General features: G+C 36.0%; 1 protein-coding gene across 4 annotated transcripts in view; it reads left to right on the forward strand.

Annotated features, from left to right (window-relative positions):
* Ask1 (apoptotic signal-regulating kinase 1) overlaps positions 1-15616 on the forward strand; it is a 606402-nt gene that overhangs the window by 553406 nt on the left and 37380 nt on the right. For all 4 annotated transcript variants that reach the window (XM_089239611.1, XM_089239614.1, XM_089239612.1 and 1 more), the window contains one exon: positions 2616-2784. In XM_089239611.1, coding sequence (XP_089095737.1) covers positions 2616-2784 — 169 coding nt within the window. The remainder of the gene's footprint in view (positions 1-2615; positions 2785-15616) is intronic.

A 15616-nucleotide genomic window follows, 5' to 3' on the forward strand; every position in this document is an offset into this window, starting at 1 on the left:
AGTCCAAGAAGGACGCATATACGTCCAGAAGTCGGTCAGCAATATGCCATCCTTGATGAGAGGGTGTCCCCTCGTATTTTCATATGCAGACGAACGGACGATTGAAGAGACCACCAACAGGAGGAAAATCAGCGCTACTCCGACGGCGCAGCAAGAAACTGGATCATCAACTCATGACAACAGAAGGAGAGCAACCCTTCGCACGAAGCGAAGCTGGACGATACACGTCAGCAAGCAGCTAAGATGCAATCAAATGCAGGAATCAAAATGGGTGTCAATACTCAGCACGCTGCTGATATATATGGGGGGGGGGGGAACTCTACATCATATGATAGTGGATGACAAATCAACACTGAGGATTGACGGTACTGAAATTGACATAAACCTTTTAACAAACAATATCTCATTTGCATATTTATATGGAATACGTAACTTTGACATATGGAAATTGGCAACACACAAATTGTAAACATGGAGACTTCGCTAGGGCCTACAATACTAAGCCTATTGCACATTTAAAATTTCATGAAGTATATTGACCACAAAGTGGTCTGCGGCCCAGCAACGGCATGAAAGTAAAACATTGTATTTCCATGTATAATTATACTTGCAAAAACATTTAAAATTTAATTTTATATTGCACATTTCTTATCACAATTTCACTGTGTTTGATGACCATCCCTCGCGGAGTTCCCGCCGGCGATCTGTGGGACTTCCTATCGCAATATCAGCAACTGGCGGGTCCCTCATGTTACAACCACATAGTGATGTGCTTGTGTATTTCAAGAAATTCGAACTTCCAGAGGTTGCCAATGCAGCTAGTGGGGAGAAGTTCCTCGCCTATGGATGCAGTTTGATAAATGTGGAAATGAAAGTCAACGGTAAGTGGAAACGCAACTTTCTCAATGATGTGTGGTACATGCCGGATTTGAAATATTAGCTCTTCTCCGTAACGCAATAATGGATTGTTCATCATGAAAATACTAATCGAAAAACCGAAAGTGTCTGTACTGGTACTCATTTCAAGTTCGAGTGACACTCTTCATTTAATACATGAGAAGTTGGAGCATCAAAGTAAAAAACACTGTGAAAAGTTTCTCAAGAAGCAGGGAATTTTTGTGTCCGCTGGGGTGACACAGAATTTTGTGTTGGGTGTGCATATGGGAAGTCCCATAGAAAAATCAGTTAAGTCCTGAATGATCAGAGTAACACAACCGAGTGTACAAATTAATGCTGATATACGTTAAAAATAAATGTTTTTAGAGACTGAAAATAATTCTTAAATGTTGATAATTTTTGTTTTCAAATAATTTAATTTAATTTGGTGCTTGCACCCGATAAAACTTAAGAAAACGAGTTTCAGTAATGAAGTACAATCATCTGGTGACAAAGCAGCCGTCAAAATAAATACAATTGCGGGTTATTTAGGATTACTTAATAGTTTTTCCGGTTCAGAGCCGTCTTATCCGGCAGAATATTTCCTCCAATCTATAGAGGAAATTGGTAGAATTGCAGAATGGGCAGACACAAAAAAAAGTTGATTGTGCTTAAATCAAAATTAAAGGGAAGGGCTGCAGAGTTTCTGGCAAATAGTCCAGAACTAAAAGAAGAAAAAAATTACGACCGATTCAAGGCAGAATTTTTGAGACATTTTAAGAATGAGTCTCCATGAACTTACCATTACGGGATGTAGGCAAAAACCGAATAAATCGGTTAAGGAATTTGCCTCACTTGTCAAAAATGCTGCTTTCGTTTTCTTACAAGGAGCCAATTTCAATAGTCCAGATGTTGAACGATTGGCAGATGGTACTAAACTGCCACAATTTTTAGCGGAGCTGAACCCTAAAATACAAAAATATGTGTTAAATAATGTTCGTAACAGGGTTACAAGTGTCAAATGGTCAAAGAACCACCCCAAACTTACAATAAAGCCGAATTTAACATTAACATAAATTAGGAAACTAGTTTCCTAAGTTGGACCAGCTTCGCTTTTTTTGGTTTTCATGATACCATTCAAATATGAAATGAGATATAAAACTTTAATATAACCATATTTTGATACATAAATATACTTCCTATCATCCTACTCAGTTTGGTGATTTTTTGATGAATAATATTACAGTAATTTAGCAAAATATACAAAGTGGCCCAATTTAGGCTACTTTCCCCTGTATTTATGTTACTTGATTTCTTAAACTCATTTGTCACACTGAGCATTCAGATGAGTCACCTTCAAAAATGGATTTGATTCCCAAGTCTTGGTTAATACCAAGACAAAAAACTAAATTTTTATATCTACTTTCTCATCAACACTTACAGCTGTGGTGTAGGATGGAAATAACAATACATATATTGCATTTTCACAAGACAGAATTGAGCTGTCACAAATATAAGTTTCGGTGCCTGTGCAATTTGTTTAGTGGCTGGGCACATGGTATTTCTTATTACTAGGATGTTAATAAATTGATTATGACAGCAGGTTTTGTACAGAAATTAAGACTTTTTTTGTGCTTCTGCCAACAACAGTATAAAATGGGGAAAATAATTAGAAAAATATGATGTAATGTGTATTTTTATGATTGATTCTATAAGTTTGTCTTTTGAATCTATTACAGAACTGGGAAATAATTTATATGGTCTTGAAGATATGATAGCACCCGAAGACTCGACCTCAGGAGTTTCTACTGTCAATTCTGCAAAATCTCCTACGCAGACTTATGTAAATGCTTCACAGATTTCACAGCTTGCTCATCAAAAAGATCTGTTGGTGCAAGAAAACATTAGGTACATTGATAATAGAGGTGTATTATCGTATTGATCAAACATATCTGACATTAATCGTGGTAAGGGGGTAATCTTTTCAAGTCAACAGTTGACAACTTCTAAATTGAGCATAACCCTAACCCTGGTCTGTTTTCCAGTATGGGAAATTTACTACCAAAAGTCCTTTTTCATTGCAGGTGAAGCAATGGAAAATAGACTGAAAGGAAACAACAATCATAGTACTTTTTATTTTACCTTTATTAAAGACCATAGTTTATAAAAAAAACATGTTTGTGACCCAAAAGGGTGAATACATCTTTCAAATTATAATACCCCTTTCTCTCAACCTTGTATTATCTGTTCATTAATTCTATGTTTGACTTTCCTCTACCTTCCAAAAAGTTTTTTTTACCTCAGTTAATCTGCTTTGTGAATAATCCACCCTAGAATAAATGAGGATCCACTCTTATTGATAATTTTAATATGTCGCAGTTGAGTTTAACAATGACCTGAGCTAGTCATATAGAGAAACGTGGGTTATATAAATTATAAGAGCTAAACACATGATTTCATATTTTAAACATTTGTGACCCTCTTTCTCACCCTAAACCTCCTTTTGCATATGCAATAGTGAATATAACCCGGACGGCAAGGGAGAGAGATAAATAAAAGCAAAAAACAACCCATATTTTTTGGTGAAGATTGGTGATCACACCTAACTCCTCTCTCATAATCCTTTGCACCAGGAAAACAACCACCAGTCATTTTAAGTAATGACTTCTGGAAAAATGAGGAAATACAACATAAACTAAATAATTAAGTCTTGTAAACAGGTTTTAACAAAAATTCCTGATACCGGTGGCTTGCCATCTTTTTTTTATTTGCGGTGTAAACGAGCTTAATAGTCATTTGGTTTATCGAAATTTTCATTGACTTCAAGTAAGCCAATTTCAATTCTTGCAGAGTGGTTCTAATTGTGCCTTTTCATATCTTTCTGTTATCTTACTGTTAGTATATTGCAATCTTTTCTTTCCATTCACCATTCATACAGACAGGAAATCTATCAATGTAAATAATGTTCAAACAACTATTGTTTTATGTCTGTACAAGGGTTTTAATCTAAAGCTTTGATGCACGTTTTCAGACTGTGGGCCAGCTATGTGATATTGCTACCGCTTGGGGACCAGAAACTTGCTAGGATGACCATATGACTCATATTTTATAGGAGATTCCTGTCATTTTTTGGCTGTCCCAACTCTTGACTATGTTTATAAAAAGGTCCTATCCCCCCCCCTATTTCCATCAAACCTTTCTTGAATTTTTATTCTTTGACAAAATTAAGGTTTAAGAATATTTTCATAACTTATAAAATATGTTATGATAATTATTATTATCCCCAGTAGCACAACAGTATCGTTAGGATATCATTAGGACGTCGGGCTGTCGAATGAATATCAAACGTCAGAAATTTTTTTGTGTGCGATATCAAATGATATAGTGAAAATGTATTCACTCAATATAAACACCAAAATATCTTCTTTTTTTCTCTAAAATAGTTTTATTTTCATTTTGACAGCATTTCACTCTGAAGGAGAATATCTTATACGATAATTAGTTCAATAAGGAAATAACCAAAATTTTCGCACATCATAATGTCAAAATTGCCAATCAGAATGACGGAAAATAACGTTTCTCCCATCCTCTCCTGGCTTCCCTAGCAGTATCAATAATGAAGGCCGCCATTTTGGAAGATGGAAGTGCATGGAGTGCATGGCGTCGTTTTACAAGTCACAAATGTGCGCGATTTCAATGTTGTTTTTAAACTAATTATTGTATTTATTTATATATAAAGAAATGCAAGATCTCTCTCTCTCTCTCTCTGCAAAAGAAGAGCAAAAACCAGCCAACGCATCACTAAAATTCTTCGAATATATAATTTTTCTACGATTTTCACTTTTGTCAACAAACTCAGCTTCTCTAAACTAAAAGATCCCATTGACCCACTCAACAACTGGGGTATCTACAGAATTTCATGCCAGTGCGGATTATCATGTATAGGTCAAACTAAACGTGCCCTAAAATACCGTTTAAATGAGCATAGAAGATACTTAATCAACCAAGACAAAATGAACAAAACGAATATTATTTCCTGTTAATCTCAAACCTCGAGCAATTATTTTTCTTTTATTTCTTGAAACACACATATAGTTATATGTATTTTTGAGAGAGCATTTCTTTTTACATTTAAAAGTGACACCAAACACATGAAACTAATTTTTATTTTGAGTTGTTTTATTTTTTTATTTATTCCTTTCTTTCCCAATTCTTGTTGTTCTGTTTTCTAAGCTTTATTTAAGCATTTCAGAAGTTGCTTCTGCAGGAATTTAGTCTCATTCTTTTTTGTCTTAATATCTGTATTTGAGGATAGAAACTAATTCTCTTAAAAGATATAGTATGTTTGAAGGCAAAAATGTATTTAAGATTGTTCACAGAGGAGGGTACCACTCCAGCAAGATTGGTAGGCCTGACTGCAATGTCACGTCATACAATTTGAATAATGTGAAAATGATTGACCTTAGAATAGGCCACCCTCTCAACTTCATGTGCAATTTGTTTAATGTCTTTAAAGCACAATAAATTTTGTATTTAGAATATGATGGTATGAAATTATTACTCTTAGTGCAAAATTAAATGTGTTGCTTTGACTGATTATTGGCATCCTTTTTCCACCTGGTTTTTTTTCCAAAACCAGCTTGGACACCAAACGGCAACTGAAAGAATATGGCTTGGCATATGGTAAAAAAGGCTACAGAGTTTTCTCATAACTTTTGATATATATTTTTTCAAACTTGAAAAAGGAAGCCTATTACTGGTGTACTTACCTCATACTATTTACGTACAGGATACTATATACGTACACTATACGTACCTCACACTATATACGTACAGGACACTATATACGTACACTATACGTGCCTAGAAATTCAGACCATTTGAACACACCAATAATTTTAAATGCATTTTATATGTCTTGTTCAAATAAAACTGGCTCCAGTTTTCTGGGGATTAAATGAAGAGAGCAAAGGTAAAGCAAGCACAAATAGAATTATTAGGCATGATTTAATATCGTTCTGATTTAATATTACTCCATATACAAGTTCTTAAAGAGATATTTTCAAATATTGATAAATTTTTTTAATATAGCTAAGATGACCTTTTATTGCAGATGGAATTGGGTGCATCATACCAGTGAAAAAATTTCAGCAATCTTATGTTTCAGACAAAACCTATAAAACATTGAAAATACATTTCTTTTAATTTGTTGAATATTGAGAATATTTTTATAGTAGCCTACATTAGAGAAATATATTTTATATGAGTATGAATCACAAGTGCAACTTTTCACTGGCTTAAGTCACCCTCCCAACAATATTCAATGAAATCTTGATAATTTTAAATAGGTATATATTAAAATATTGAGCTGGTGTCCCACCAATATCTTTGATAACTTTATGGCTATGGTGTGAAAAATGCACATTCTCTAACATCAAAATAATCTCATAGACCAATCACATGAATAACACAAAAAAAATAGCTACTGATACATTTTCACTGGATGTTGGAAATGTCTTGCATCAGCGGGTGTTCATCTTGAGCTTCATCTTAAAAAAAAATCAGATTTCTGGATTGATTTGGACTTTCTAAACAGTGACCAAAATTCACTGGATGATTCTTAGCCAAACAAATTCAGTTTTATAGAATGAAAATAAGACAAAATGTTGTAAAAAAATTACAAACTATGTGTGTGGGCAAATACAAGAATATACTCAGATCTTGGTTTAAATCTTGATCTCGTGTAGAGGTCAAGATTTAAAGCAATGTTTTGTTCATTTGGTAAACTAATTTTCAGTTTGTAGGAATTGTGTATAATAAAAATATTATTTGATAATAAATTTTTTCATTCTAATTTTTCAAAACATAGTTTTTTGAAATGAAAATTAATGCAGAAGCTCCACTATTTTTGCTCAAGTCTCCACAATCACATTTTCAAAAACTTGAGCACAGTTGCAGCAGGAAAAACGAACTTATAAAAAACAACACATTTATACTGTACTTATAACTTATATGAATATTCTTTAAATTGTATCCTGAAATTTGAGTAGGTACCTTATTTATACTAAATATATATAGCAGAGAAGCTTATCAAACTTCCATATAAAATTCAATTTTCTTTATTTGTGACCGAACAAAATGGGTTTTTATCAATATTCAAATGTTGTACTTAGTTTATTTGGAAGAGTTGAGATCAACTTTGTCCGAGAATATTAAGAGACCAATGAATAAGGCAAATACACTAAAAGTACAAAGTTTTGTATTTTTCGTGTATTTGCATTATTCTTGGTGGTCTGGTCATTGGTGTCGTCTTAATACTTATTTTATTGTAAATTATATAGTCTGTAATTAATAGTACAAACAAATGCACCACTTTGGAAACATTTTGTGGAGAATTCAAATTATTTTTATTTTTTTATTAGTTTTGTATGGAGACCTATGCTTGGACTTTTTATGTCAAGGTTTTATGAAATAACTGTAAAAACAGATTATTTCAACGTAGCAAGGCCATATATACACTGAAGAGACAAAAAAACTGGTACAACTGCCTAATATCATGTAGGGCTCCCGCGAGCCCGCAAAAGTGCCGCAACACGACGTGGCATGGACTCGACTAATGTCTGAAGCAGTGCTGGAGGTAATTGACACCATGAATCCTGCCGGGCTGTCCATAAATCCGTAGGAGTAAGAGGGGGTGGAGATCTCTTCTGAACAGCACGTTGCAAGGCATCCCAGATATGTTCAATAATGTTCATGTCTGGGGATTTAGGTGGCCAGCGGAAGTGTCTAAAGTCAGAAGAGTGTTCCTGGAGCCACTTTGTAGCAATTCTGGACGTATGGGGTGTCGCATTGTCCTGCTGAAATTGTCCAAGTCCGTCGGAATGCACAAAGGACATGAATGGGTGCAGGTGATCAGATAGGATGCTTACGTACCTGTCACCTGTCAGAGTCGTATCTAGATGTATCAGGAGTCCCATATCACGCCAACTGCACATGCCATACCATCACAGAGCCTCCACCAGCTTGAACAGTCCCCTGTTGACATGTAGGGTCCATGAATTCATGAGGTTGTCTCCATACCCGTACACGTCCATCAGTTCAAAGCAATTGGAACCGAGACTCGTCAGACCAGGCAACGTGTTTTCAGTCCTCAACAGTCCAATGTCGGTGTTGTCGGGCCCAGGCGAGGTGTAAAGCTTTGTGTCGTGCAGTCATCAAGGGTACCTGAGTGGGCCTTCGGCTCCGAAAGCCCATATCGATGATGTTTCGTTGAATGGTTCACACGCTGACACTTATTGATGGCCCAGCATTGAAATCTGCAGCAATTTGCGGAAGGGTTGCACGTCTGTCACGTTTAATGATTCTCGTCAGTCGTGGTGGTGCCGTTCTTGCATGATCTTTTTCCGGCCGCAGCGATGTCGTAGATTTAATTTTTTACCGTATTCCCGATATTCCCGGTACACTCGTGAAATGGTCGTACGTGAAAATCCAAATTTCATCGCTACCTCGGAGATGCTATGTCCCATTTCTCGTTCGCCGACTATAACACCACATTCAAACTCACTTAAATCTCGATAACCTGCCATTGTAGCAGCAGTAACCGATCTAACAACTATGCCAGACACTTGTTGTGTTATATAGGCATTGCCGACCGCAGCACCATACTCTGATTGGTTCCATATCTCTTTATTTGCATACGCATGCCTGTACCATTTTTTTTGGCTCTTCAGTTTATGATATGAGGGATATTCCACCTCAGCAATATTTCCTTCATGACAACCCTATATAGCAATCAGCTGCACAATCACACTCAGAGGTTAATCTTTCAATGCATGAACTTTGTATATACTGTACAAGTTTCATGCAGTTACTGACAGGTGGCACTAACGTTGTTTCTTCAGCCGCCACTCCAGTGTTTGTCAAGAATGGCTTTTCCCGCAGTTAGAAACCGATTCGGATGACTTCATTTTCCTGTAGGACGGTGCACCACAACACTGGAGCTTGGATGTTCGAGAAAAACAATCACATTCGGCGATGCGATGATGGATGGGCCTTACAGGGCGTGACGATTCAGTTAAACATCACTATCCTCCAAGATTGCCGGATCTGTGGCGATACTGTCGGCAAGAGTGCGTAGGTGTTGGCATTCTAATATTATAAATCTGTCAACACATCGTTTTCTTGAGCGCGCCTTTTCTTTACCTCTCTTTCACTGTTTTGAGGGAGAAGGCTTTCGTTTCTTGCAGAGTTAATGTTGTGTTTTCTTTAACACTTTTGTTAGCGGAGTGGATAACACATGGGTATTTATTTTGATGAGTATTTATTATTACGTTAGACTTAGATTACATACATATATATAGGAAGAATTTATAAAGCGGAAAGAGCAGAACATTTAGACAACTTGTCTACTTGATGTCCGAGGTGGAACTCACTAGTTCCCCTTACACAACACTAGGTGGCGTTGCATGTTCTTATCAGTTCAGTTCTTTTAGTCATTTCTTATAAGGACACCACAGTTAAGATGTTATATTTCCATGTGTCCGTATATTCTCGTTTCTGTTTAAATATGTGTAACGTTGTGTTTCGTCAAATTAATAAACTGTATTTCTAGCCGTTCTAAGGAATTTATGTATATTTTGTGAGTCAGATTTACGCTATATATATAATCAAGTCACTATTTGAATTGAAGTGTCAGCACATCACCTTCATACCAGTGATATCAACTATAATGGTGACTATAACTGGTGACCCGGACATGATGTGCTGACACTGAAACATTGAAACGGGCTCAGGTCTCGATTTAAAACCAATGACTTTCGGTTCTCCTGAAGTCACTCTACAGTGTGATGTTTCCACTGGTTCAATTAGACCTTACGTACCGTCAATGTTTCACCGCACTATTTTTGATGCAGTGCACAACCTCTCCCACCCTGGCGCCAAAGCTACTATGGTTCGCAGACGATTCATCTGGAAATTTTTGGAAAGGGACTGCAAAGAGTGGTGCAAAACCTGTATTGCTTGCCAGCGATCCAAAGTTGGTTGCTACACACATTGTCCTGTTGGTGCATTCGGATTACCTTCCTCAAGGTTCTGGCATGTCCATATTGACATCGTGGGCTCATTTCCACCAAGTACAGGAAATCGCTACGTTGTGACTTGCAGTGACCGATTCACCAGATGGCCGGAAGCTATTCCTGTACCCGATCAGACTGCTGAAACTGTGGCATTTGCTTTCCTTTCAAATTGGATCTCCTGTTTTGGCGTTCCAGAACGCATTACTAAGTACAGGGGTTCTCAGTTTGAATCTGAACTTTTCCGATCCCTTGCGAAGTTGCTGGGTGTGGGCAGGGTACTTACTACCACTTACCACCCACAAAGCAATGGAGCCATCGAAAGATTCCACAGGGTCTTGAAAGCTGCCATCATGTGTCACTCCACTGAAAGATGGGTTGATGTTCTTCCTACCATTCTACTCGGAATATGCTCAAGTTTCAAACCTCATTTTGGTGCTACGCCGGCGGACATGGTCTACGAAACATCTCTGAGGTTACCAGGAGACTTCTTCAAAGATTCTGGTAAGCACATCTCAAAATCTGATCTCAAAATCTGCACATCCAAATCCACAGACGTTTTTGTGAGGGGTGATGTTGTAAGGCGTTCGCTACAGCAGCCTTACCAAGGACCTTATGAAGTTTTGAATAGGACTGATAAATTTTTTACTTTGCATATCAATAATGAATCTAAGAGTATTTCTATTGATCGTTTAAAACCTGCATTTTTGTTTAATTCTCTCTGAATGCACAGAGTCTAATGTTAGCGAATCATCTCTATGTGATGCTCCAGCCTCGCCATGGGGCTTCATCACGAGGTCTTGTAACACCTTATCAAGCTTAACATCCTTTGGACTCGTGGGGAACTACTGTTGTGATGCTGTCGGCAAGAGTGCGTAGGTGTTGGCATTCCAATATTATAAATCTGTCAACACATCGTTTTCTTGAGCCTTTTCTTTACCTCTCTTTCGCTGTTTTGAAGGAGAAGGCTTTCGTTTCTCGTGGAGTTAAGATTTTATATTTCAACGTGTCCGTATATTCTCGTTTCTGTTTAAATATGTGTGACGTTGTGTTTCATCAAATTAATAAACTGTATATCTAGACATTCTAAGGAATTTAAGTATATTTTGTGAGTCAGATTTATGCTATATATAGTCAAGTCACTATTTGAATTGAAGTGTCAGCACATCACCTTCATACCAGTGATATTCAACTATAATGGTGACTACAATTGGTGACCACAGACCTCACAGTGTGCGATTTCTTCTTGTGGGGGTTTATAAAAGACTACGTTTATGTGCCTCTCCTTTCAGCTACATTAGCCGAACTCAAGATATGCATAACAGCAGCCGTGGAAGCAGTGGATGCAAACATACTCGCAAAGATGAATTTGACTACCGTATAGACATATGCCATGCATCTCAAGGTGGACATATTGAGCACTTTTAATTTGGTTTGTACAAAAAACTTTGATTAGCCATGTAATATAAAATTAATTTTAAGTGTCTATGTTCAATATTTTTCGTAATATACGCATATCAAATCGGGTGATTCTTTTTGAAACACCCTGTATTTCTTCATCTTTCTTCACTCTTCTTTCTCTATGGGGGAAAAAGTCATCAGGCCAGTGCCGGAACTCCCAATACTACCGCATTATTGTACATGTAAATCGGGCTAATATGAAGTGAACACAAATCGCCCCCCTCATACTTGTTGCAATTTTTTAGGAAGATAGGCGCCAATGTTGGCAGAATTTTGATTGGGAGAGAATTTGCTGCCTTGCTCCTCCCATGGGTACGGCACTGCCCACATGCAAACTAAGTGCATATTTGAAAAGAATGAAAAAGTCCTATAAGATGACATCATTCATTGAAATATCTGGATTCATTGGTGAGCTGTAAGTGCTTAAAGATTGGCAAAGTTTAGAATCAATTTGTCGCCAAAATGTTTCATCACCAAGTATGCTAATACCCGTCTGGCTACAATTGGCAAAATTTACCAAAAACATTTCCATTGCACCAGCTTTTGAAATAGCTTACAATAAACCATATCTGTGTTCTGGTTCAGGAGAAATTTAGCCCTTTGTTCGCAATACATCACTGAAATCTGCATTCATAGAAGTAATTTTAGTAGGTTTTGGCAACAATTCAATTTTTCACTTGACCAATCTCTCAGCGATCGAAGCTCACAATTAAATACAGATATCCTGTATATGTCTATAATCCTGTAATTTCACCTTATATGATTTTTTCTGCAAAATCAAATTGTTGCCAAAATCTGTAACTTCCAATTCTGAATTTTCGTCGAATATCTACTTTGACAAACGTTTATGTCAGTGATTTATTACGAACATGAGGCAAAATTTCTTCTGAACCATAACACTGATATGGTTTATTGTAGACTCTTTCCAAAGCTGGTACAATGCACAAGTTTTTGGTAAATTTTATCGATTGTAGCTAGAAGGATGTTTGCGTAATTGGCGATGAAAAATGTTGGCGACAATTCAATTTTGAAATAAATCGAGATATTTCGATGAAAATGATAATCTTATAGGATTTTTTCCAGATAGGACTTTAGTGTGGGTGGAAATTAAATTCTTCCAACTTTTAGTAAATTTGTTCAGAAATTCCTTAAAATTCACAAATTGTTTGTTTTAGAAAAATGAAAAATCCCTGAAGAAAATTTCTGTCCTTGCGATCATAGGCTCATCATGTTTCCCTGACAAAAATTTCGGAAACTGAAATTTTTCAAAACACTGGAAATCGTTGATTGTTGCCAAAAATGAGTGAACTAGCCAATTATTGCTAGAATAGTGGGAAATGAAGTGCTACTGCAAATCACGGTGTATTAAAATGAAAAAAATTAATGAATGAAATTATTTATATTCCACAAAAAAAAAAAAAAAAATGTAGCACGAGAACCATGTCATAAATATTCATATTTAATAATAATAATAATATCTTTATTGTGCATTAGGCTGGAGTCCACAATGCAAAAAAAGCTATTACAAAAAATGAACTCTTGATTGGACAACACAGATGAACACCTAGATGTAGAATGTAATATAAACGCTTAAAAAAAAATAAAAACAAAATAGAAAATAAAACAAACAAACAAAAAAATACAGAGCAGAGGAAAAAAAAACAACACAGAATATAAATACAAGATGAACCATTGATGTTTCTCATTTCGTGGCACGTTTTAGTGTGGTTGTCACTTAATTAAGATTACATAAAAAAAAAAAGAACTGAAACGATGAATTCTTTCCATCTCGTAAAATATTGGATAAATCACACAATGATAATGACTGAGAGCCAGAAACTGTGAGACGTTGGCCAGCGAAATGACTGCAGTTTGCAATGACGTGTACGAAATCAATTTCCCCACGATAATCACACCATTGACATCGGTTAGAAAAACGATTTAGGTCTCTAATAAAATTACAACGAGCTTGTAGTAAAATAGTCTGATATAAGGGATTCCCTTGAAAATTCAGGTACTCCTCGGGAAGAAAGAAACATTTAATATGTTTTTATAATATGGGTTGAAATTGCTTTCTTCAATTCTATTTCGAAAACTGTCAACAAAATTTTCCGCGATTGTGTACGTGACAAACCGAAATTGGCCTTGGACCACTGGGAGAGGGATGTAAATAAACCAAGGTTATTTATGACATTCAGAAGGGCTTCAATAGGGAGTCCCCAACCCACCTTATGATTAACACTCCAGTTAAGGCAAAACATACTTAAATCGTTATTTGACGAAGAGTAAACCTGTGCAAAAAATTCATTATTTTTTTTATGAGGGTGAATTGCACTGGCAATCTACCAAATTCAGTGTAAATCAAATATGATGGAACATAAAATGGTATACTATAGCATTTTTTGATAAATGCCAATTGTACAGAATCAAGCATATTCGAGTTTGGGCCCCAGATCTCCCCTCCGTATAAGCCGATCGGTAAGCAAGATCACAGAATCCATCAACTTCATATGGTCTTTAAACCTACTTAAACGCTTTACCAGGGCAGAAATCAAAAGTTCATCCATCCGTGTTTTCATATGAGCTTTAGAACTGGCGATATGTTTCCCGAAACGTGCCTTTTTTTGGCAACGGCAGGCACGTTGTGCGGACACGTTTTATTTTCGCTCCTCAAAAAAATTATACTGTATATTTTTTCAAACGTATAATAATTCCTGTTTACTAGTTGTTTTTATCCGCTCAAAATTATTACAGGTAAATTTTAATTATTTGCTTCATTAAATACAAAAATCGTCTAAGGTATGCCTAATCGAAATATGTCTTGTAAGTCCTGCTCGGATATCATATTAGTGGATTCTGACCGAGTCCTATGCTCTAAGTGTAAATCAAATTTTCATTATCTGTGTGGTGGTATCAGTGAAAAAGCTTTCAGAAAATTCACATCCGATAAAAACAAAAAATGGTTATGTGCAATGTGCCTTCAAGACTCCACGACCTCATCAGCAAGATCACAAGATGGTGAATCGGAATCCTCTCAAGACATCCTTCACAAAATAATTCAACAGAACAACGAACTTAAAGAGTTCGTTTCCCGCAAGATGGATGAATTTACGCAAGCAATAGACTTCAACAATGAAACGATCAAAGAACTAAAAACAACTATTGAAACTCTACAAAAAATAAACAATGAACTGATCTCCAAAAACGAACTCCTTTCTATAGAAAATATCGAGATGAAAAGGGAAATGAAAAATTTGCGTTGTGACATGATCGAACTAAAGCAGTATTCCAGACGTACGAATATCGAGATTTCAAATGTTCCAGAAACTGAGAATGAAAACCTCCAACAGATTTTCACGAATATAGATGCACTAGCGAAAACAAATATCTGCGAAAATATAGTGACTGCTCATCGTGTACCAACATTCAACAAGGACAGGCCAAAACCCATTATCTTACAGTTCACATCAAAAATTATTCGTGACAACATCTTGAGGGAATTAAAGGATTGCCGAATCAAGGCTTCCGAAATAAATCCAAGATTTATGGACGTCTCTGTTTATTTCAGTGAACATCTCACACCCGTGAGATGTTCACTGTTCATAAAATCACTGTTCCTTAACGCGTAAAAGTTTAAAGTGGAACACAACTATAAGTACTGTTGGACCCATGACGACAAAATATTCTTACGTGAAGACGATTCATCCAGGATCTTTCGTGTAAAATCTGAAGACGACTTACATTCACAGATCCATTGACTGAAATAAACAATGATTTCCAATCCAACTGTATGGCTCTAACAAACCTGGATGAGTTAAAACAGTTTTTGTCATCTGCACCAACAAATTGTAAGTCATATTGCAATATCTTCTATGTAAATATACAGAGCTTACGCGCTAACTTTGATAACTTAACCGCTTTACTATCAAAGTATATGAATCATATTTCAATATTAATTCTTTCCTAAATTTGGATCTACAGTAATGAAATGGATTTATATAAAATTGAAGGCTTTGATTCGTTTTTTAAATGCAGAGATAGTAATTGGTCAGGAGGCATTGCAGTTTATACACGAAATTTGCTAAATTTCAATCAAATCGAATTTGAAATGTCAACTGCAGAAATGATAATATCATACAGCAAAAAATTGAAAATTGCATTAATATCACTATATCGCTCTCACAGTTTTACTATCTCAAATTTCAACA

The sequence above is a fragment of the Pholcus phalangioides genome, unplaced genomic scaffold, assembly GCF_987345545.1.
Source record: "Pholcus phalangioides strain wild (caught in Gottingen) unplaced genomic scaffold, Ppha-v1.0 ptg000011l_1, whole genome shotgun sequence".
NCBI lineage: Eukaryota > Metazoa > Arthropoda > Arachnida > Araneae > Pholcidae > Pholcus > Pholcus phalangioides.